At 36.6% G+C, this 24,800-nt stretch overlaps 1 protein-coding gene across 3 annotated transcripts in view; it reads left to right on the plus strand.

Moving 5' to 3' along the window:
• The window catches only part of DDX60 (DExD/H-box helicase 60), a 112,583-nt gene that overhangs the window by 45,916 nt on the left and 41,867 nt on the right, over positions 1-24,800 (plus strand). For all 3 annotated transcript variants that reach the window (XM_050791708.1, XM_050791707.1, XM_050791709.1), the window contains 12 exons: positions 1,589-1,844; positions 6,259-6,425; positions 6,953-7,111; positions 8,383-8,532; positions 9,068-9,187; positions 10,315-10,410; positions 13,481-13,596; positions 14,472-14,611; positions 14,758-14,867; positions 19,677-19,781; positions 20,319-20,447; positions 21,455-21,579. In XM_050791708.1, coding sequence (XP_050647665.1) covers positions 1,589-1,844; positions 6,259-6,425; positions 6,953-7,111; positions 8,383-8,532; positions 9,068-9,187; positions 10,315-10,410; positions 13,481-13,596; positions 14,472-14,611; positions 14,758-14,867; positions 19,677-19,781; positions 20,319-20,447; positions 21,455-21,579 — 1,673 coding nt within the window. The remainder of the gene's footprint in view (positions 1-1,588; positions 1,845-6,258; positions 6,426-6,952; positions 7,112-8,382; positions 8,533-9,067; positions 9,188-10,314; positions 10,411-13,480; positions 13,597-14,471; positions 14,612-14,757; positions 14,868-19,676; positions 19,782-20,318; positions 20,448-21,454; positions 21,580-24,800) is intronic.

Genomic DNA, 24,800 nt, shown 5'->3' on the forward strand with positions numbered 1-24,800 from the left:
CCAATTGTATGGTCAATGAGACTATTTAATTGAACATTTACTTTTTTATTTATGGGTGACAAAAAGCTACTGCTTTTCAGTTATGTTTGTTGTTGTTGTTTTGAGAGATGTTATGAAATGGTAAATTTGCAGAAATTCTTGTCACATGATACAATGTATGAAAATAGAAAAATCTACATGGCAAAGGGTCAAAGGTAACCCTTGTACTATTGAGATAGAACCATGCTAAATTGGCCCAACACAGCAAATTAGGAAGATAAACACTGGGAAAGCTCAAATATTATTGATTAGAAGGGTTTGTTTCTAATTTAGAGAGTGATGACAACTAAAATTGACTTCATTATAGGCAGGCATTTACAGATTAATTTCATGACTAACAGAGTGGAAGATGTGTTGGAATCCTCTTGCTAATACAACAATTCTCTAATTTGTCTTTGTAGATTAATGAGTCAGGTTGGTAAAAGCATGGTAAAAGTGGGCCCATACTATGTTTAAGTTAATTGGAAGCACTTATTGAGGAAGAGAAAATCAGTTGTATTTGTGTTGTTCCTCTTATCCACTCCTCTTCTTCCTCTTTCCTTATTCACTCATCAAACATTATGGATTAAATGCTTTGTGCTTGAGACATACAGACAACAAAGGCACATTCCTGTCTCAGGATCTCAATCAAGAGAGGAGGAATGGCAAATGAAATTACAACTACAGTTTGTGCTAATGAGTGCTTCAATAGATGTCTGAGCAGAGGAAGAATACATGACTTAGACTTGGGAGAGTCAGGGAAAGCTTCAGGGAGGAAATATATTAAACAAGTAGAGAATAGGGAGGTGATGTGGGAAGAATGGAAGAGGGCAGGCAATTCCAGAGGGAGCAGTAGATATCATAGCATGGAGACATCAAAAGAGAGGTGGCCTCTTGTCTCTGATTTTGTGACATTAACTCTTCTTCTTCTTCTTCTTCTTTTTTTTTTTTTTTCCTGAGACAGAGTCCTGTGCCATTGCCCAGACTGGAGTGCAGTGGCCCAGTCTCGGCTCACAGCTACCTCTGCCTCCCGGGTTCAAGGGATTCGCTCACAGCTACCTCTGCCTCCCGGGTTCAAGGGATTCGCTCACAGCTACCTCTGTCTCCCGGGTTCAAGGGATTCTCATGCCTCAGCCTCCCAAGTAACTGGAACTACAGGAGTGTGCCACCATGCCCAGCTAATTTTTGTGTTTTTAGTAGATAAGAGGTTTCACTATGTTGGCCAGGCTGGTCTGAAACACTTGGTTTCAGGTGATCTGCCAGCGTCAGCCTCCCAAAGTGCTGGGATTACAGGTGTCAGCCACCATGCCCAGCAGCATTTACTCTTTTATTTATAAACCACATCACTCACAAATCTAGAAAATTATCTACAGAGAGCCTTTATACTCTGTAAATTAAATTGTCATAAGTTATAAATTAACACAGGCTTAATTTCCAAAAGAAAAAAAAGAAGTTTTTCACATCTACTCAAAATGGGATGATGATCAAAGTCATCAATACACCCTTACTATTGTCTCACTCATGACCTCTTACTTATTTTAAGAGATGCTTTTTTTTTCCTTTGGGGCAGGAGACCAAGGCTGAAATAATTACTAGAGAGAATAAGAAAAGGTTATTTGCCAAGGAAGAACAAAAGGAAGAGCAAAAGTGGAATGCTTTGTCATTTTCTATTGAAGAGCAAATGAAAGAGAATTTATACTCTGGAATAAAGAACCTGGAAGACTTTTTGAAATCCTGTAAAAGTAGCTCTGTGAAACTTCGGGTTGAAATGGTGGGATTAACTGCTTGCTTGAAAGCCTGGAAAGAACATTGCCGAAGTGAAGAAGGTATGTGATTCTGTTTTCTTATTTCGGTGAGTTGGAGAATTAATACAAATGTAATAATGATAGTTTCCATTTATTAACTGGAAATTTGCATTAGAAGACTTACATGCACTATCTTATTTTATGTATTATTACCTTTAATATGTTCTAAGACCCACAATGGTTGCCTGAAACTGTGGATAGTACCAAATGCCATGTATACTGTTTTTTCCTGTGCATACATATGTATGATAAACTTTAATTTCTAAATTAGGTACAGTAAGAGATTAACAACAATAACTAATAGGATAGAATAATTACAACAATATACTATAATAAAAGTTATGTAAATATGGTCTCTCGTCCTCAAAATACCTTATTGTACTATGCTCACCCCTTTTCTCCTTGTGAGAATGTGAGATGGTAAAATGGCTACATGATGAGGTGAAGTGAGGTGAATGATGAACACTATTGTTGACCTTCTGATGATACAACAGAAGGAGGATCGTCTGCTTCAGGCGATCCTTCTGTCGTTAAGCCATGAGGGAGTGAATGACTGATGTTAGGAGCAGATGATATTGATGATTGGGGTCCTCCATGGTTGAAAGAGTTTTGCTGAAGTCTTTTAGAAGAATAACATTAGCAGTAACTGTTGTCATTTTTTTTTTCTTTGGAGGGGGGGTGGAGTCTCACTCTGTCACCCAGGCTGGAGTACAGTGGCACCATCTCGGCTCACTGCAACCTCCGCCTCCCGGGTTCAAGCAATTCTTCTGCCTCAACCTTTCAAGTAGCTGGGACTACAGGTGCACGCCACCATGCCCAGCTAATTTTTGTATTTTTAGTAGAGACGAGGTTTCACCATATTGGCCAGGCTGGTCTTGAACTCCGGACTTTGCGATCCGCCCAGCACGGCCTCCCAAAGTGCTGGGATTACAGGCATGAGCCATCGTGCCTGGCCACTGTTGTCACTCTTTAACTTATCAAAGTGTTTCTGTGAAGGTTGCAATTCTTTTGTGATTTTATGGGTGACTTTAATGCTGTATTCTATCTGAGAATTGTATTCCATATTTTTTCTTTTAATATCTATGTAATTTGAAACACTTCAGCAAATTCAGGTTCTGCTTCAGGTTCTTCTTCATCTTCCTCCCTAGATGACTCAATAAGTTCTTCCATTTCCTCATTTGTTAACATTTCCTAATGAACTTCAATATGTTGTTTCACTTCTTTATCAAACACGTTGGCAAATCTCTCTCTATCAATTAGTCTTGCTGCATGAATTATTTTCCTAACTTCTCCATTGATCCCCAAGAAGTCTTGAAAATCACTCAGGACTTCACTCCATACATTCTTCCAGCAGGCATTTCTAGTGTTTTGGTTTAATTAATCCATTGCATCTTTGGAGAGTGTTATGGCATCAGCAACAGTGAATAATTTCTAGCACCTTGTCATGTCCAGATTGGGGTCTGCATCAATTGCTGATTGAATGTAATCAAACACCAGGCAGGTGTATGTGGCTTTGACAAACTGAATGATGCCGTAGTCAAGGCACTGAAGCAGTGAGTTTGTATTTGGAGGTAAAAATACAATCTCAATATTTTCATTTTCAACAAAAACAGATTTGGGATGGCTAGGTGCATTGTCTAGTATTCCAAGCTTTCCTCTTTCAAGTATTTTTTCACTTCTGGGAAGAAGCATTGGTAGAACCATTCCATAAAAATGTTGACTGTCATTCACACTTTCTGATTATGTTGCCAGAACACAAGCAGATAATATTTGCTTTTGTTTTTGAGGTGTATGGCCTCTTTATTCTGCATGCTACGCCTGTCTTTATTATATGCACTGCAGCGTTGCCACCTCGTACCAGTGTTAATCTATCCTTCCATGTTTTATATCTTGGTGCCTCCTTTGGACTTTTAAGAATGTAGGTTCTATTGGGCATCTTCTTGCAGAAGAGCCTGGTTTCATCACAATTAAAACCTTGCTTTGGATGGTATCCTTTCTTTCTAACCAACTTCTTCAACTCTGCCAGAAATGTGGCAGCAGCTTCTTCATTGGCAGATGGAGCCTCTTCAGTCAGTAGTTTTTTGTTTTGTTTTGTTTTGTTTTTGAGATGGAGCCTCGCTCTGTTGGGACCAGACTGGAGTGCAGTAGCGTGATCTTGGCTCACTGCAACCTCCGCCTCCTGGGTTCAAGCGATTCTGCTGCCTCAGCCTCCCGAGTAGCTGGAACTACATGCACACGCCACCATGCCCAACTCATTTTTGTATTTTTACTAGAGATGGGATTTCACCATGTTGGCCAGGATCATCGATCTCTTGACCTCATGATCCACCCACCTTGGCTTTTCAAATTGCTGGGATTACAAGCATGAGCTACTGCGCCTGGCCCTCTTCAGTGTTTTTTATACTTTTCAGTCCAAACCTATTCCCAAATTTGTTTAACCATCCTATATTTGAAGAAAATGGGTCATTGTCACTCATTTTGGAGGATGCCTTGCTGAAGTCTTCATACAGATTCAATGCTTTCAGGTGCAACATGTTTCCATCACCTGGAAAATATTTTCTATTTATGCCTTCCACCTTCTATCTTAACTAAGCACTTATCAAACACTGTGGCCAAAACTTTTGCTGTTTGAGGTGGAACAGAAAAAATAGCACAGATTTCTTTTTTCTTCTTCACAACTTAATAGATAAAAGATTGTTTCTGAGTGTAGATCTTAGCAACCTCAGCATGTGAATTTTTCTTTACTTATTAAGTCAAGAACTTTCATGTTTTCACCTAAAGAAAGCACTTTATGGCTTCTTTTTTGGCATATCTGAATTGCCAACATCACTTATTTTTCAGTTTGGGGCCATTTTAATAAAGAAGGGTTACTGAACACCAACACTGAGGCATCAGTGCAGTCAATCTGATCATCAAGGTGGCTACTAAGTAACTAATGGGAACGTGGTATCTACAGTGTGACCATGGGGGACAAAGGAAGGATTCATGTCCTGAGCAGGACGAAGTGAGATGGTGCAAGATTTCATCACACAACTCAAAATGGTGTGCAATTTTAAAACATATGAATTATGTATTTCTGGAATTTTTCATTTAATAATTTTGAACCACGGTTCAAAGATCCCTGACACCGCCAATAAAAGGAAAATTTTGTATTTTATCAACGAGCAATGAAATCTCAGAGAGGGTCCAAAGGGCAAATATATAGCACATTCATAAGCACCTTCAAAGACAGGTACAAAAAGAACAACTTATAAAGTTGGGGACATGGTTAAGGGAACCAACAAAAACAATGAGGCACCCAGGAAGAATCTGTCATTCACCTTTGAGACCAATGAGTAAACATTTCCTTTGTGAGTAATGCCGTATTCATGCTTCCCTGGCACACTGAGTTCTTCCAAAGCTGCTGTGGATACCATGTGCTCTACTTTACAATTTCCATAACAGGTAGTAAAAAAGAAAAGAAGAGGCAGAAAGAGGAAGATACAGGTGAAATGGGATCACATCAAGATGTGTAAATTCACAGCAAGTGAAATGATCTTGTTCCATAATACCTCCAAACTGACAGTTCTTCTGAGCAAACCTAGTTGATCTGTCAGTTTTGAGCATCTCCACACTTTGATCCATTTAACACCTGACCTCCATGTTCTCTCCAACACCCTGACCCCCCCACACCTATTGTTTCTGCTGCTTAATTGGGAATGATCAAGTGTTATGCATTGTTTTTCTAAGTGAACTGCTCACTTAGAATAACAGTGCATAACAATCAGTATGAACTGTATTACATTTCCTTTGTAGCCTCTTACTGTATTCAGTAGGTGTTGGTTAATGTTGTTAAATAGGTGAAATATAGATGATTGATTAGAAGAAATCCTGACATAATAAGTATGAAATAATTAGCAGAGCAGAGGAACAAAAAGGATATGTATGAATATAAAGCATTGGAGAGAGATTAGCAACATCTAGAATGTGACAGTTGGAAGAGGTGGATTGAATTGAAGGCCTCCAATGATTATACCAAATGCTTATCTGTGGTCAACTATAGGACTCAATAAATGTTGCCAAGGTTTTAACCAGATATTTCAAGTCATAAAGATATTTTTCTTTGAACATAGTAGAGCAAATATGAAAATAAAAGATGGAGAAAATATTTGTTATTCTTCCTAAACTTTTACAAACTTGAGCTTCTTTGATCTTATTTCTATTATGAACTATATATTTTTTCCCAACACTGATGTGGCTATGTCTCAGTAATCCACGGAGATGATGAAGTGTGGATAGTTGAACTTCAATTTTACTTTATTTGGTCCTTTCTACTCCAAAACCTCCAGTAATGCCAAGTAAGATACTGAGGCCATCTAGATGATTAATCTTGGATAATCAAATGAATTATTTTTGATGGTCTTTATAACAATTTTGTTGTTTATTCTTTACCAAGGTAAAACCACGAAAGATTTAAGTATAGCTGTTCAAATGATGAAAAGGATCCACTCTTTGATGGAAAAATACTCAGAACTTTTACAAGAAGATGATCGGCAACTCATAGCCAGATGCCTTAAGTATTTAGGATTTGATGAGTTGGCAAATTCTTTACATCCAACTCAGGTAATATTATCGGAATAGCTCAATTTCAACAGGGTAATTACTAGTTATACATCAAGTGTTTTGCAAATATAGTCATCTCTTCTAGATTTCTTTTTTCTTTTTTTTTTTTTACTGAAAATACTATTATTAGTAGTAATCTAACTGCCCAATCTTGAAGTAATGCATAATTAGAAAATTTGTACAAATGCTTACCTGGACAAACATTAAATGCCAGATAATCTCTGCAGATCCTTAAAACTAACCGTATACTTAATTCTAGCAAAACATCTCAAAACTGTAGTATGATTATTCAGTTGTCTTTAAATATATCAGGTTGTAGCTACAAACGTCATGATATATATTTGAAAATCTTGATGCCTACTAATTTTTTCTAGTTAAGACAATGATTTAAAAAATTTAAATTTAAAAGGTGGTAAAATGCTTTAATTGCTTTTCACATAGAAAGTGCTCAGTAATAAATGTTTTACTTATTTAAATGATATTCTAATTCAATGTCATTTTCAAAATGGACTTTTAAAATAATGCAGGATGCAGAAAATGATGTAAAAGCGAAGAAAAGGAATAAATATTCAGTTGGCATCGGGCCAGCTCGGTTCCAACTGCAATACATGGGCCATTATTTGATACGAGATGAGAGAAAAGACCCAGATCCCAGGGTCCAGGATTTTATTCCCGACACATGGCAGGTAATACTGCAAATGAAACAAAAATTACTGTATTTATTTTATTATATATGATCTCAGAGGTTTCTCATTATTGTGCCTCTACTTATTATATTTGGTATGAACTTGTTGATGTCATTTAAACATACCTTGTTATTTAAGATGTCAAACGTGGACATTTTTTCCCCATTTAAAGAAAGTGAGACTTTCTTTTATTATATAGACCATTTCCTTGGACGTACATTAATGGATTCATATGTTTAGCTCTGATGTTATCTCAGTGTCATCCAGCTGTATCATCATGGAGCAGCCTCCAGGTTTTCCCTGTGTCAATAGGATTTCATATGTAAATATATAAATGTGCATAGAGAAATCTGGATAGTTTAAATAGTAGGGACATTGTTTAGATATTTTCACATTGCATCTGTCACCATAGTAGCTATTCTAAAAATGTATATAAAATTAATATTGATGGATATAAAATTTAGAGGAAAAGGATGCATTTCTACATGCATCGAACCATACAGACTTGCTGATAAATTGAACAGGTTTACCTACAGAAATGCAATTTTATAGCTTCAGTCTAATAGACTGCCCTCTTCAGAATCTTTCTTATGATGGTGAGGTAGGTTAAAAAATGCATGCCACCTTTTCATGAATAGGAAGACCAGTTCCTTACTTCAGTGCAGGACAAGAGACAGTAATGCTCTCCATTAATAATATTCACATTGTAACTCTTCTGATGCCCATTTCACTCTGAGGTGTGACCAGGAATGGACTGGTTGGGGTTTTGAGTTGTTTTCCCACCTTCTACCTATTACATAGACTTATCATCATTCTTTTCGGCTAGTCAACATTCTTCGGCTGAAGGGGTGGAGCTCTCTCATCCTGGCATTCTTCTATGTAGAAAGTAGAAGATCAGTAGCAAAATTAAGAATATTTGATGTTTCTTCTCCTCAGCTACTTTTTTCACCATCAGTAATATACATATTTTCTCTTTCTTAGAACTTAGTTTCTCAACCGCACTTACTGAATATCAAATAATTACAGATGTTTTCTCAATAATAAGATATTTTATTTGACATCCTCTCCATTTTTCACACATGAAACCCACCTTACAGATGTTCAAAAGCATAAAAATGATCTCTTCTGAGAGAATGGCATGAGACCTTCAGATGTACCTATAGATCCTTTGAGGTTCAGAAAATCGTACTGGAAGTCTATTAATATACTGTCTTTGTTTTGGTAACATATGGTTCACTTTCTTGACACGAATGGTACTCTGCACCCTGCAGCGAGAGCTCCTTGATGTTGTGGATAAGAATGAGTCTGCGGTGATCGTTGCCCCAACATCCTCGGGCAAAACCTATGCCTCCTACTACTGCATGGAGAAAGTACTGAAGGAGAGCGATGATGGGGTGGTCGTGTACGTTGCTCCCACAAAGGTAGTGCTCAAGTGACTGTAATATTCTCTTTCATTCCTGAACCTACTCTTTAAAAATAATGAACATGGTCACATGGCAGATCTAGTTCACTTTATTTTTAACCTGCATTTTCTAGTTCCAGTGTCTGAAGCTAAAATAACATACATATACATATACACATACATATATACATACACACAAACATATACATAAAATAACATATACATATTCAAACTTTAGACATCAGGGGAAAGTCACCAAATATAGGAGACACAATTTTTTTCTGATGCATGGGCAACATTTTCTGTTTTTCCTTCTGATGAATACTTTTTAAATCCCATTTTACTTTAGGTTGAGGTTTATCAATGAGGTTCGTATGCTGAGTCAATTACCTCAAAAAGAATATGTTAGTGTGTTTAGAGTGGTGGGTTGATGAAAGGGGTTAGTAAGCTTTCTGCACTGAAAGCAGGGCACACTTTTAGACAGTTCTTGTTGTCCTCTGATATTTCACCTCTCTCTATTATGTGACTAATGGATCTTTTTCTTTGTCAATCAGGCCCTTGTTAATCAAGTGGCAGCAACTGTTCAGAATCGTTTTACGAAAAATCTGCCAAGTGGTGAAGCTCTCTGTGGTGTTTTCACCAGGGAGTATCGTCATGACGCCTTAAACTGTCAGGTATGGTATTTTAATTAATAAGTGTGTTATCGAATTATATAACTGTACTTGTATGCCTCTTTGACTAGAAATTCAACATGTTCACAAGGCTTGTGAAAATAATTTCCTTGAATTTATGAAAGACAAAATACTTTTAGAGAAAATGTAATATTGTTACATTTCAAAGAGTGAGAACTAGAACTCGTCTTTCTCTAAGGACACTGACCTTTGGATTTCTAATTTCATTTATATTTTATTGCATCGTCTTGGTTTGTAAAGGGATTCAGAATGATCTGAAAATGCTATGTTACAGAAAACTAACAAATCTCAATTTTAAATCAATTACTTTTTCTTCATAAGTATCTATTAAGGATACTCATGATTTAGAAAATATATTATGGATCGTATACCTGGTGCTAAATCATAGACAGTTTTCTCCCCTCCGAACTCACAGATCAACAATTAAGACTAAATAAGAATGAACACATGATTGTAGAAGATTGCATGGTAGACATGGAGACCCAGATTGCCTTTCAAAGGAGGACTTGATGTGGGGAATGTGGTTAAGATAGATGCCAGCTATCAGCTCCGCTCCCCCAGTTCTGCCTCCACAGTCTATACCCTGCAACTGAGCTAAGTAGAAGTACAAACAGTAGGCTGCTGTGGCTCGATGTGGAACAACACTGACAGCAGTCCTTACTCCAGAACTCCAAGCTAGGTTGGCAGAGGCTCCATCAGGCCTGCCTTGCAGTTAGGCTTCCTCCTCTGCTCATTCCTGCTTTCCTGCTCTTTTCACACTAGCTGATTCTTAATAAACAATCCAAACTCTATGTCAGTGTCAGGTTTTAAAGAATCAAACTTATGACAATGAATAGTTTCTATTTTTAAACTCTGAATGCTCATAAACAAGGATGTAAACTTCAAATCTGCTCTTCTACCATTTTTGACCTACCAAAATTTCAGTTTAATATGGTTCCAATGAATATGGCACAGTTTTGATGAAACCCTGAATTCTCAGAAGCAATGTTATATGCCAATTATCAGCAGGTACATTCAGGACTCGTAAGTCTATCTTACATATTCTTGTAACTATGTCTACACATGGTAAGTGCTCAAAATGTTACTTCACCCAATATTATTCTTTGTAGGTACTTATTACAGTGCCTGCCTGCTTTGAAATTCTGCTGCTTGCTCCTCATCGCCAAAACTGGGTGAAAAAGATCAGATATGTTATATTTGATGAGGTAGGTTTGGTGTTCTTTCTTTGCTTAATTTCCTAGTGCACATTTGCATAGCAATGAAGATATTTGGTGTTTCAGGACATCTATCCCCTTGGATGGAGTTCAGATTGAGAAGGTCTCCCTTTTTTTTTTTTTTTTTTTCCTGAGTGATTTTTCCTGGGAATTACAGTGTTTTGGCTCCCTTTTCATGTTGTGACTCAATAGGGTAAAATGATGCACCCTACAGAGTTCTGTATGGGAGTGGAATCTTTCACTGACAACTGTTTCAGGGAAAATAGAGTTCAACCATTCTGGTACAAGTTCCCCTGGACAGAGATTTCAATCCAATCTTTGACCTCTAAAGTAAATAATTTTTGGCTCTAACAATGATGTCAGTTACATAAGTTTTATCAGTCATGATCCCAACAGAAAATTAAATGGCACTCTTGAAATACAATAATTCAAGAAGGGTATTTTTCAAAGGTGTATGCATGTGAGGGAATCCATAAGGGTTAGTGCAGTAATCTAGAGCTAGTAGTTTACCCCTAGGCTTAAAGGAGCAAGGCATGGAAGCATTTATGGAAACTCAAAACGAGATTCCAATTGAGTTGACCATGTTGTGAGGAACATAGCTGATTCAAGGTAGCTTTGCAGGAAAGGAGCCAATGGAAAAATGACCTCAGTCTCAGTCTCCGCGCTGCTTCTGATCTGTGGCCAAGGCCCTCCATAGGCCAAACCCAGTGGAACCAGAAATCATAAGAGTCCTTTTGACAAAGTACCTGTAGGTCAGCTTCCCTAGGAAGAGGCAGCAGGATAAAAAACAATGTAGATTTATAGCGATTTATTGGGGCAAATGGAAGATACTTCGCAAAGCTATATTGCAGCATTATTAGGAATGTTTATTGGTCAGATGGCTCACACCTGTAATCCCAGCACTGTGGGAAGCCGAGGCGGGCGGATTGCCTGAGGTCAGGAATTTGAAGCCAGCCTGGCCAACATGGTGAAACCCCATCTCTACTAAAAATACAAAAATTAGCTGGGAGTGGTGTCAGGTGCCTATAATCTCAGCTACTCAGGAGGCTGAGGCAGGAGAATCACTTGAACCAGGAGACAGAGGTTGCAGTGAGCCGAGATCGTGCCACTGCACTCCAGCCTGGGTACCAGAGTGAAACTCCATCTCAAAAAAAAAAAAAAAAAAGAAAGAAAAAAAGGGGGAATATTTATTAAAAGAGATTTAAAACACGATAGGAAGATATATTCTTTGGCTCTGTGGAATTTTACATTCAAAGGGAAAAAGTTTAACAAATCTCTGTAACTTACCTTTTCCTTGCTATAAACTTGGAGCTACCAAATAGGCTGTGCTTTGGATTTGATACTGATTTATTATATTTATTTTTGGTTGACCTCATATTGCATCATGAAGGTCTTGAATATTATTGTTTTCAAAAATCCAACAACTTTGTCTATGCAATCTAGAACTTTGAATTAAAATCTCATCTCAAAACTCTGAAGTGATATGATGATATGACTTTGGCTATTTCAGTTTTTAGAATTTTGTGTAAGGGATAAAACCGAAAGGTTTTAAAGGCTAATGTCTACTGGCAGAATCAGGGAAAAGTGCTATCTAGGGCAAAGCATAAGGTCAATATTTGATGGAGTGGTATTTTATCTCACCAGGACAAGCCCAAATGGGCAGTGGTTATGCATATTCTAATAGATAGATAATTTGACTTTGATAGTAAGTCTTTTCCAGTTGCTTGCCAAGTGTCATACTTTAATCTGTTAAATGAAGACCACAATTGAGACTCTTTTCTGGATCTAGTTTGATTTGCTCATCCATTCATTTACTCAGCAGATATTTAAGGAGTGCCTGCTCAGTGTTAGGCTTTGTGTCAGTGGCTAGGAATAGAATATTCAGGTCTAAGGTTACAGTTTACTTAATGCCTTATCTATTAGACACTGGAGCTGACAGCAGTTTAATCAAGAAAGAGGAAATAAACAAGTGAGCTCACAAATGATGATGCCAGCTCACGTTGGTACAAACTGTGAAGGAAGGGAGCAGGCTGCCATGACTGCAGTCATGGTAGGGTGTCGGGAGGAGGCAACTTTGGAATAGGTGGTCAGAAAAGTCTGTTTTATGGAGTGGCATTGAGCTGAACTCTACCGTGTGAATAAGAGAGGGTAAGAGTAATTTAAGCAGAGGGAATAATATACGTGAAAGCTCTTGGCTAGGAAGGGTGAGTTCAAGGAACAAAGAAAAGGTCTTTCTTTCTGGACCATAGTAAAGGTGGAGACAATGGATTGAAATAAAGCCAGAGAGGCAGCGGTGGCCAAATGATGCCAGACATTATACATGCCATTAAGGAGTTTATATTTTATTTCACATGCAAAGGGAAGATATTAAAGCAATTTATTTAGTGACATGACTTGATATAGTTTATCTTTTTAAACTTTTTTTTTTTTTTTTTGAGACAGAGTCTCACTCTGTTGCCCAGGCAGGAGCGCAGTGGCGCCATCTCAGCTCACTGCAAGTTCCACCTCCTGGGTTCACGCCATTCTCCTGCCTCAGCCTCCTGAGTAGCTGGGACTACAGGCACCCCCCACCATGCTCGGCTAATTTTTTTGTATTTTTAGTAGAGATGGGGTTTCAACATGTTAGCCAGCATGGTCTCGATCTCCTGACCTCGTGATCCGCCTGCCTTGGCCTCTCAAAGTGCTGGGATTGCAGGCATGAGCCACTGTCCCTGGCCAACATTTTTATTTTGGCTGTGATGTGAAGAATTTAAGGGCAGATAGGGAGGCTAGTATAGGAGTCAAGTGGATATTATGGTAGTGCTGCTGAGATGTGAGAGTAGCTGAGTTGGCGGTAGACATGAAGATAAATGCATTGAGTTGAAAAAAATTTTTGAAAGTAAAGTAAAGCAGAATTGTTGGTGAATTGGTTGTGGGGATTTTTAATATTTCTTTAAATTTGGCATGGTCACTTAAAGGTGATGGGAAGGCATGCATGACAATTTCAAGATTCCATGTCTTACTTCCATTTGCTATTTTTAAATCAACTTTTCAGTTGAGATTTTTGTTTTTTCTTTAATAGGTTCATTGTCTTGGTGGAGAAATTGGAGCAGAAATCTGGGAACATCTCCTCGTCATGATCCGATGTCCCTTTTTGGCTCTTTCAGCTACCATAAGTAATCCTGAACATCTCACCGAGTAGGCATTAAGTTCCGGTTTGGATAGAGTGTTTGTCTATTTTGAATGTTTGAATTTCATAATTTCTCAATGGGTTCTGAGGAGTTGCATAATTTTCTAGTGAATTTAATAGTTTATTTCTGGATCTTCAAGAAACTGCATCTCTCTACACCTCCTGGCCATTGCCGAGGAAAAGCACCCTCTGCACAGAAAAATCACGGACTCCCCCACCCAGACCTGCAATTGAGAGGAAATTTCCCCCATCCTGAAAATGACGCATCAGAAAAGATGCATTTTTGTTTCTTTTTTTGTCCTCCACCAAGAAATAAAAAATAAAATGATACAATAACACACTCAGCCATGGGGCCTGTGGTCCATTTTCCCACTTCGTTGAGATATTTAGAAAGATAGCAAATTCTTATTAGTTGAAAGCCCCATTTTATCTTGTCATTGAGCTTGATTTTTACCTACTACTAGTAATTTTTTTTTTACTTTACAATATTTACTTATTTACTGATAACAATCCTATAATACCTCCTATGTGCCCAGTAGTGTTCTAAGTGCTTTACGTGTAGTAATTTATTTTAAGTGCCCAGCAACCCTTATGATTTATGCTTACTTCCATTACTACTATTAAATAGTCACAATTCCAATATTACTACCGTATTTCCATTTTAAAATATGGAAAACTAGGTACAGAAAGATGAAGTTATTCAACCAGGAGACACAGCTATTAGTAAGAAGGTTGGGATTTAATTTCAAGTAGTCTGGCTTCTGAGTCTATTCCCCTAAGTATAATTTATAAGGAACATGAAACTGTCTTGTCTTAAACTACTTAATTTCACAGGAAGTAGTTCCATGTTCTGCCTAAATAATATGTACATTTATTTTTTAAGGTGGCTACAATCGGTAAAATGGTACTGGAAACAAGACAAAATAATTGAAAATAATACTGCTTCTAAAAGACATGTGGGTCATCATGCTGGCTTTCCCAAAGACTACCTGCAAGTAAAACAGTCGTATAAAGTTAGACTTGGTATGTTTGATATATTTCTGTAAAGTTTGCCTTTTACTTTATTTTTTAAAAATCTACCATCATCTTGATTTTGATGCCTTTTACTTTAAATTTATTTCAGTGATTACATTTCCATTGATGTGGAAATTCTTGTTTTTCATTTTTAGTGCTCTATGGAGAGAGGTACAATGATCTAGAGAAGCATGTATGTTCAATAAAACATGATGACATCCATTTTGATCATTTTCACCCATGTGCTGCACTAACCACAGATCATGTAAGTAGTATTTTAGCCATATTTGTTCTGAGTAATATAAAATACTTGTATGTATTATAAATAAATGCTGCCTAACTGATATTTATCAGAATTATAGAATTACAGAATTATAGAAACTGATACTTTAACCTTAATTTAAAAAATAACAAGAGTATTCTTTCTAATTCTCATTGGTTCTTCAACAATGCCTGAATACACAAAGATTAAAAACCACTACAAATTTAACCTGAATTTTTAGCTAATTTTATTTATTCTCAGATGTTTTCTTTGCCAATTTTTCTTCTTCTCAGCACCCATGTCTGTCTGTCTACCCCTCTGACACTAATTCTTCTCACAGTGCAGCCATACAATTATATGTGGACAATCCTTAGTACATAGAAAAATCAGATAAAAGACATTCTTGCTAACGTAGCAATCACGACATGCTTTTTTGGTGGTGAGCCACTAAGGTGGAGGTCTTAGGAGGATTTCAGCTGGGACACCGGGGTGTGAGTGAGGAAAGATTTCTTAATTTTTCTTGCATAGTTCTCTTCCTGTCTCATCCTACTCCCATAAATGGCCCATTTAAACTTCCTTTGGCTTTCAAAGTGATGATTAGTCAATAGTTTTGTCTTCCTTCTAAAACCTTAAATATATTCCAAATTCTGTCATGTTAAACATAATAGGACATCCATCATAAGATTGTTGTGATGATTAAAGAAGGTAAAATATGTAAAATTTTTAGAGCACAAAAGTCAACATAATTTGACACGAATATAATTAAACATAACTCTCAACTTTCTTTAAAGATAATTTTGATCTTTCCAAGTCTCTTTTGGCTTTCTTTTGGAAAAAGCTAAATGCATACCTCCTTAGCTTAACAACTGAGGTCATCCATGACCTGGCCCCAACGTCCTTTCCATTCATCCACTAGGGATATCTTACCTGGCAGCCCTTATGCTATGTATTGCTCTTGGAATATTTCAACCCAGATGCCAACTACCAGTTGTTCGGATCCTGTTCATCTTCCATAATTCTTCTAATGTGAAACCTTTTCCGAATTCTTCTCTAACTTTCTTAGCTAGATGTAATCTTTCTTCTCTTCATAATACCTTGTCTGTGTTTCTAATACGACACCAGTCATGATGAGCTTACTGCTTAAGTCGTTTACATGCATATAGTCTTTACTTACTAGAATAACTCTTTGAAGGCAAATTTTATGTCCTTTGTTTCCTAAAAAACTGCTATGTATATAAAAGGTACTACATGTATGTTAAATAAGAACAGCCAACCTAAATTGAACACTTACTTCGTGTTCTAAAAATTCTGCGTTTTTAAACTCTCTTAACCATGACAACAATCTTATGATAGATGTCTTAATACTAGTCCCACTTTACAATGAGGAAAGTGAGGCATAGAGAACTGAACTAATTCAGTGTTCTTTCATTAAGTAAATGGTGGGGTCATGATGCAATCTCCAACAAGTTGGCTTCTAAAAGCTGGCTGGCTGATAGTAATTTTCTAATAGAATTTTGTTATGGAAGCTTATCTCTTATGTCACAATGGCCCAATCCAAATTCTAAATGAACCTAAAATATGGACAATATTCTTGTGACTTAACTCATACCCCAAACCTAGAATATGGATGATAACCCACATATAAAAAAAAAGACACCTTATTCTATGTTTTTTTCTTTCTCCCTTCCCTTCCCTTCCCTTCCCTTCCCTTCCCTTCCCTCCCCTCCCCTCCCCTCCCCTCCCCTTCCCCTTCCCTCCCCTCCCCTTCCCTCCCCTCCCCTCCCCTCCCCTCCCCTCCCCTCCCCTCCCCCCCCTCCCCTCTCCTCCCTTAAGATATCCAGGAGTTATCTGACATTTTCATCATTACCTGGCATTTTAAAAACAGTATAGTATTTAAAAATTATTCTGTGTAGGATGGTTCAAGGCAGGTTATCTTTAAGCAGCAATATGTGTAGTGGTTTGGAGTACTTGCTGAAATTGTCATTTTGGTCCAAGTGCCTTTCGTCTATTTTCAGTAGCTATTAATGGAGTAACTGGAAAGCAATAGAACTGCTACAGTGTGCTGTGACCGCAGATGACTTCTGCAAAGGTCAAGCTGTTGTATGAGTCTTCTTTAGATGTCTAGACTTTTGTGGCAGGATGAACATAAAGACTTAAGTATTAGTAAGTCTATTTTGACAGCTGTGTGTATAGCATGTGTTTATATAGGACATATCCTAAAGTAGCAGTGATAAAAACCAAGGAGGCCTTTCAACTGAGTAAATAATTCCTGGTCTTGTGTAGTCCATTTCAGATTAATATGGGAAAAATGGAGTGGCAAGAAAAAACATAATAAACTGTGGCAACATAAGAAGGGCCATCCACCTGGGTCCTTTCCTCTATAGTTGTAGTATAAAAATGATTTCAGGAGTAGGGCAGCATGAGTGAGCTGGTCTGAATCCAACCATGGTGAGGGATCGCCTTCAATCCATACATGGCTTGCTTCTGGCTAAGAACAGTGTCTTTGGCCTTTGGCCCAATTTTCATGCCACACAGGAACAGCTGCTGACTCCTGGAGTGCTATCAGCTCCAGAAAGTCCTTGAAAGAACTGCTATCTATCTCTTTCTGCTCAGCATAGATCAATGCCTACCCTCACCTATGACATTAGGGACAATGTGGTTTACAAAAATAGCATCATGCTATAATACTGTTGTGTTTATAAATAAAGAATGGTACAAATCTATGACCTTTTATTTCTCTTCATTTTCTGCCTAGACTCACTCAACTTTTGCAGGATCATTAGTCACTATGTAGTGGAGAACAACTGAATTGAATCCCCAGTATTTAGGCATAGGACTCTTAAACTGATTTAAAACATTAAGAACTATAAGGGATAATTAATCAATCATATTTATGGCTATGTCATTAATCATATGCCAGGCATTTTACTAGGCCTGTTACATATGTTATCTAATATAATTCTCATAAAATCTATGTCACAGGAAGAATTATCCTTCATTTTAGAAATGAGGAAACTCAGACCTCTCTAAAAGGCTAAGAGACTTAAGAACTCATAAGCATTCTAGCAACCAAAAACAGAAGATTTATATTTTAACATTATAATAAATCTTCGATTTATTGTATGTTTTTATTTTAGTTAGGTAGAGTAAGTAACCACTTTCAAGTAATACCTAACAAGAGAGCAAGATGCCAACATTACAAAATAATAGGTGTTTTGTTCTATTTAGTATGTTGACATAATATAGTCCTTAGCATTTAGCTATCTTTCAGTGCTCCAACTGAGATGTTAAATGATGATTCCAGGAATTGTTTTATGTTCTATAGTTTTAAAGGTTTGAAGAACATATGTTGATTTTGTTTGCTCTCACTGCAGTCTTTAGCGTGGAAGTAAAAATATTGTATTTTCATTCCTATATTATGGATGAGGAACTAGCATTTACAGGTGCAATTAGAACCAGATCTTCTGATTCAAACTCTCCTGTACTTTCCATTCTACCAAACGTCATCTCCAGTTTGTTTCAACTGTGTTGTGTTTGGAGTGGCTTTTTTAGCCCTGAAATTTGAAACCTGAATTTTAAAACCTATTAATAGCTATTTATGAAAACAAGTGCCCTATTGTCAAATTATTTTGGATAAATTTGCATGCTATATTTACTTCTTTGAGATTTAACATTTCCAGTGAGAAATCCCAAAGAATCCTGTTTGATATAATACATATCATTTCTCCCTCCTTTTTCTTTTTTGAAGAATACTGTCTTAGCCCATTCATCAGGCTTCTATAACAAAAATATCACAAATCGGGAGGCTTTAGAAACAAAGATTTATTTTTCAGAATTCTGGAGGCTGGGAAGTCCAACGTCTAGGCACTGGGAGATTTGGTGTCTTGTGAGGGCCTGCTTTCTGGTTCACATATAGCTGTCTTCTTACTGTGCCCTCACATGGCAGAAGGTACAGGGGAGATATCTGTGGTCTCTTTTATAACAGCATTAATCCCATTCATGAGGGTTCTTCCTTCATGACCTAATCATCTCCCAAAGGATTTGCCTCCAGATACCATCACATTGGGGATTTGGTTTCAGTGTGTTAGTTTTGGGGGAAGACAAACATTCAGTCTATACTACATTCCTATTAACATCTCAGAGAATATGTTTTTACATGCAAATGATTTGTAGCACTAGTGATTGAAACCAGTAGAAAATACTACAGTGAAACTTTTTGAGAACAGGAATTTTTTATTTCCACTTAAAAACATTTGTGGAAAAAATGAATGGCATACATTATTAAGAAGACTTAGAGCAGACTTGTCAGTGACCTTTGAGAGAAGTTTCTTGGAGTCTCGAAGGTGGTTTGAGAGCCTTTATCTTGAAGTTGACCCAGTTCTTATCTTGAAACATAAGCAAATAAGATTTTCCCGTTTTAGCCTGGCTTGGTACACTTAAAGAATCACATTCTTAATTACATCAATTTTGGTGTTAGCTGTAAGGTAGAGGTTATGTATTGTCTAAACTGAGTCCACAAACCTTTCAGCTTCCCATTGCTCTGATTTCAGTTATGAAGTCATTTCAATTAGCACAATGAAAAGGTCTTAGGAAGTAATATTAAACATTTTTAGTGGGCTTTTGGCTTTTTTCCCGCTTTAGTGATTCAGTGACCTGTGTAGATAGTGTTTTGTTAGCGTTTAGCACCTATCAGCATTTGAACATTTTAGTTTTTTGCCTTTCAGTGTCTTTGGGTTATGATAGTGACTGAGAGGCAAAGGATAAGACATAAAATAAAATAAAGAGTAAGAATTTAAATTTTATTTTAAACAGATTGAAAGGTATGGATTCCCTCCTGATCTTACCCTTTCACCTCGAGAAAGCATCCAGCTATATGATGCCATGTTTCAAATTTGGAAAAGTTGGCCCCGGGCCCAGGTAAATAATACTGATGTAATTAATCCTATTATAGAGGATGATAACATTGACAAACTCTCACCCTTTCTAATCACTTGCATCTAATTTTTTAAAATTATTAGTTGACTCTTCCTAAAATAAAAGTACTTCTTCTCATATTTCTAATATTATCTGTTTGTTTTTTAATGGGTTTTAACTTGTATTTTATTTTAATTCCTGAGAATATTTCTTTTTTTTAATCTTTTCAACTTCTCAAACACTATCATATTTCAATCTTTTCACATCTTAGATTCATATTTCTTTTTATTACACTTGCTTCCCTTCTAAGTCCCAACTGCCATTTGTTTTCATCTTTAACTTTGTTTTGCTTTGTATCCTCTCTTCTGAAGAGCTCATCCATCCTAGTAATGTTATGCATTAGAAGCTATGTGGAGATAAAAAGTTTAACCATCTCTACGCTCAAGAAACTTGTAAGGCTGTTAAAGAGGTATATAATTGAGAAATACTTTTGGATTTTCTTGCATGATTGTACCCAATTTTGTAATATTTGTTTTCAAGGAACTGTGCCCAGAAAACTTCATTCATTTTAACAATAAATTAGTCATAAAAAAGATGGATGCTAGAAAATATGAAGAGAGTCTAAAGTCAGAATTAACAAGTTGGATTAAAAATGGCAACATAGAGGAGGTAATTTTCGTACACTTTTTGGCCAAACTATATTTATATTGTTTTCTTGAGTTATATCATTCAGTTAATACCATTTTCTGATTTTTTTAATCCTCAATTTTTATTTTAAAATTTTAAGTTGAACACAAAGTCTAGTGATTCTGAGATAGAATAAAAAGAGAAAGTAAACTGGTCTTTGTCTTATCCTTAATGTCTTCTGAACCATGTGCCAGAGGCTACTGTTTTTTTCTAAATGGCATAGCAGATAAGAACAGAAGGTTCTCTATCCAAAGAGATGATATTGTTGATACTTTAACAGTAGAGAGACTGAACTCACAGTAATAGTTTCTGAGAAGAATGTTTTACTCCTCTTTCTTTTTTGACTTGGAGTTTACTGTTCTTTTCTTACTATTATTTCAAGTTGTAGGAAGTATTTGGGTATTGAAACTTTTCCTGGAATTATATAAGTTACAGATATTTGTTTTAATAAGTTGATGGTATTCATATTTTGAAATTTGATTTATTGGCGCAGATTGAGGAATGACATATATTAGACTTTTCTCATTGGATTTTTTTTTCTGTAATACCTTAGTCTACTCCCATTCAAAAACATAATATAATTGAGTTACATTTTCTTCTAGCTATTTTGTCATTTACAAACCTTGAAAATATATTTGGATGTGATTTTTTGACATAATGTAGAAACTGATTCACACTTGCCCTCCTGTCATAGTGAAACCAGCATCATTTGCTGAAAACTTCTATTCCTGATTTGTATCGCCTTAAAAATTGCAGGTCAAATTGCATATGTGTGTGTGTGTATATATCACTGCCAATTTTTTGTTCTCTAGTGTATTGATTTGTATGTTTCTTTGATGGTTCTTTGCCTAATTTTATAATGTACTTTCATAGGACTATTTAAAAAAAAACCAAAAACATATATTAGACAACTAAGAAAATATTTTAGCAAAAAGTAGTAATTTCTTTCTCATGCAGAACTTAAAATTGTTTTGTGTTCACTGCTACAGGCCAGAATGGTACTTCAGAATCTTAGTCCTGAAGCAGATTTGAGTCCAGAAAACATGATCACGAAGTTTCCGCTTCTAGTTGAAAAACTAAGGAAAATGGAGAAGTTACCTGCATTATTTTTTTTGTAAGTTATTTAATTTAATTTGGTTTTGCTAGTAATTGTATTAGACTCATTCCTTTAAGGCAGGGGTCCCCAACTTCCAGGCCACAGACAGTCACTGGCCCAGCCCATGGTCTCTTAGGAGCTGGGCCACAGAGCAGGAGGTGAGTGGTGGGCCAGCGAGCACTGCTGCCTGAGCTCCACTTCCGGTCAGATCAACCCTATTGTGAACTGCACATCTGAGGGATCTAGGCTGCACGGTCCTTATGAGAATCTAACGAATGTCTGGTGATCTGAGGTGGAGCAATTTCATCCCGAAACCATTCCCCCAACCCAGTCCCTGTGTACCACTTTCCCACCGCCACCCACCGCCAAGTTGTTTTCCATGAAACCAGTCCCTGGTGCCAAAAAGGTTGGGGACAGCTGTTTTAAGGTGAGGGGAGTTATACAAACTTTCCTATTGTAGTGCAGTGTTCATTACTGTTTCTGGGGCCCATTAGTTATTTGAATGCATATGTTTTGTTTAAAAATACAACCTTCTAGTTCAATTCTTATATTTGTGTTTGTGCTATTATGAATGACCATCTTTATATAGTTTGCTACTCTATGTTTGTTTTCTTTCTACTGTAAACTATTATTTTTTATTTAGCCTTGTTAATTTTTAATGCATACCTAGGGTCTTTGCAAAACAAATTGAATGTATATGCACACAAGTATCCCACATAAAACTAAAGTATCTTCATAATATACTACTTATTGACAGTGTATTTTATTATATTTAATTTATAGTAATGAGAACTGTGATCCAGATATGCTGATATCTTTCTAAATTTTATATATTATAGTATAAAATAGCTTAAAATTGAACAAAATAGTGCAATTTCATTGGATATCAAAGTACAATTTATTAAATGGATAACATACTAGATCCTGGATTAACTTTGATAAAATAGTTTGGGACTAGAACACAATACTCTGTTTACTTTGGATAATTTCAAACTACACTTAAGCCATGGAAGCTGAAGTAAATAAATCCAGAGTCTTGGTTAGGTGGAAAAGTTTAATGAAACTTGCTCACATGTAAACAGACATATAGGAATGAATCATTGATGATATATTTCTGAAATTACAATGATGGGTGAATGAAAGATTGTGTTTGGAAATATGGGGGATTGCAATAATATTACTCCTTTTATCTTTGTTGTTGGGATAAGGAAAATACATTTCTGCACTGCCAAAGATTTACAAAGCTCACCTGTCTCACTTTCAAGTGTGGCTATAGGTCGTAATTAGAAACAAAAGTAATTCTGTACCTCTGGGATATTTCTGAAAGCCTCACTACAAAACAGAAACTGAAAAATAGCTGTTTATTATTCATACCTTCATACAAATATAGGGGAGGCAAAATTTTACTTCTACCACCTTAGGCTTTTTTACCTGGGCTTGAGAATTAAACTGATATAAGACAAATCAATAGAAAAGCATGCACATGTATGTAGTATGTTTTATATGGTGCAGAAGGCTTCATAAGGAGATGAAGACCCAAAGATGCAGTTAGAGTTGGACACTTACATAGTGAATTGGACAAAGAGTGGTAAATTGTGAAAAATGTGACAAAGTAAAGGGACGTAGGCTAGGGTAACTTGGGCACAGATGTGACTAGGAAGGTAAGAGTTAGTTTAATAAGGTTTGCTAGTATAGATGTCCCTTGGCTTCAAATTCCCATCTTTGAAGATAGGAGTGTTACTCTCCTTCTGGTATAAAAACGTTTTTTATGGGCGTTTAATCTGCTACTTTTAAGAAAAAGAAAGAAGATCAGAGTGATCTTCTTGACCCTGCTGTTTTTTCTAGTGCTTTCAACTCAAAATAGTTAATATGCCAGAGTGGTATATTTTGGGAGTAGCATGTTCCAAAATCCTTCACACACTTAAAATATTTTAAAACTAAAATATTTCACAAAACATCAAAAGTTTAATTCTACTTGAAGAATTGAAGCTTGGCATGTTTACATGACTCTTGAATTCTCTACAGAATAAACTATGAACATCCTTGGTCTTACACAATTTGATTTAGTGCTAAGTAGCCCCAGATCATCAAGAGATCTGAGGATTTGTCTGGGCTCAAGTTTTACCTCTAGGAGCTTTTCAAATAGTAATGGACCCTTAAGCCTTCTGCAGTCTGATCTCTTAAAAAAAAATACATGGAGCATATTCAGTGTTTGATGGCAATGGCAGTGTGTGCTTAAGGGCACACACTTCACGGCCAGGCCCAAACTTGGATCCCACCTCTGCGCCCATGAACTGTGTTATTTCTGGACAGCTACTTAATGACTTTAAGCCTTAATTTCCTTATTTGCAAAATGGGATGATCACAATAATAATGCATTGGATTGGGGTGAGAATTAAATAAACCTAAGTTATGAAAGCATTTAGCACAGTGCTACAAAAATGTTATTGAATAAGGTCTAATCTCTAGGCCGCATTCATTCTTGTAAAAGTTGCAGATACCAGGATGATCCCTTTTTGTCAGATCCAAACAGACTAGAGCTGAGAGAGCATGAAGGCGGGGTGTTCATGCTTGTGTGGCTGAGATAAGCTGTCTCAAGGACTTTCTAAAATAATCCCACAGGCAGTTCTTTCTTTAGGGCTACAGCAATTCAGATAAGATGCCCTTGAAAGAACACCACCCAGTAATGGCATCTCCACCGATAAATTGATGCCAGCTCTGGTTTTGCGTCTCCAACACCAATGAACTATGTTTCTAAGCAGCTTATGTAAACTTTGCCTTTTGCCAATACAAGCTTCCTTTTATCTTTGTCCCTTCAGACACATGTATGGCTTGCCATAGCTGTGTATCTTGGGTTATAATTCTCATTTCTAATTCTAAATATAGTCAACATATTTGGAGATATTTTTTCTTTGGTTTTGTTTTGATTGACATAATATATAGGTTATCCGAGAGATTTAAGAGGCAACATTATTTCCAAGTGATCTTTAAACTTTATTTCCAAGAGTTTTTTTTTTTTAAATGAAGTACTATGATGAAAGTAACACTATTTTAAAAAGTAATATATTCCTGGGCCCCAGTAATTCCTAGGCCCGTTAATGTAAAAAGAGAAGCAACATATGTCAGTTAAAAACAGGGTTTGAGAACAGAGGCCTGCAGGCCAGACTCTGCCACATATAAGCTGTGGGTTCTTGGGCAGGCCACTTAATCTTTTTGTGTCTCAATTTTTTCATCTGGAA

Source organism: Macaca thibetana, chromosome 5, assembly GCF_024542745.1.
Source record: "Macaca thibetana thibetana isolate TM-01 chromosome 5, ASM2454274v1, whole genome shotgun sequence".
Taxonomy (NCBI): domain Eukaryota; kingdom Metazoa; phylum Chordata; class Mammalia; order Primates; family Cercopithecidae; genus Macaca; species Macaca thibetana.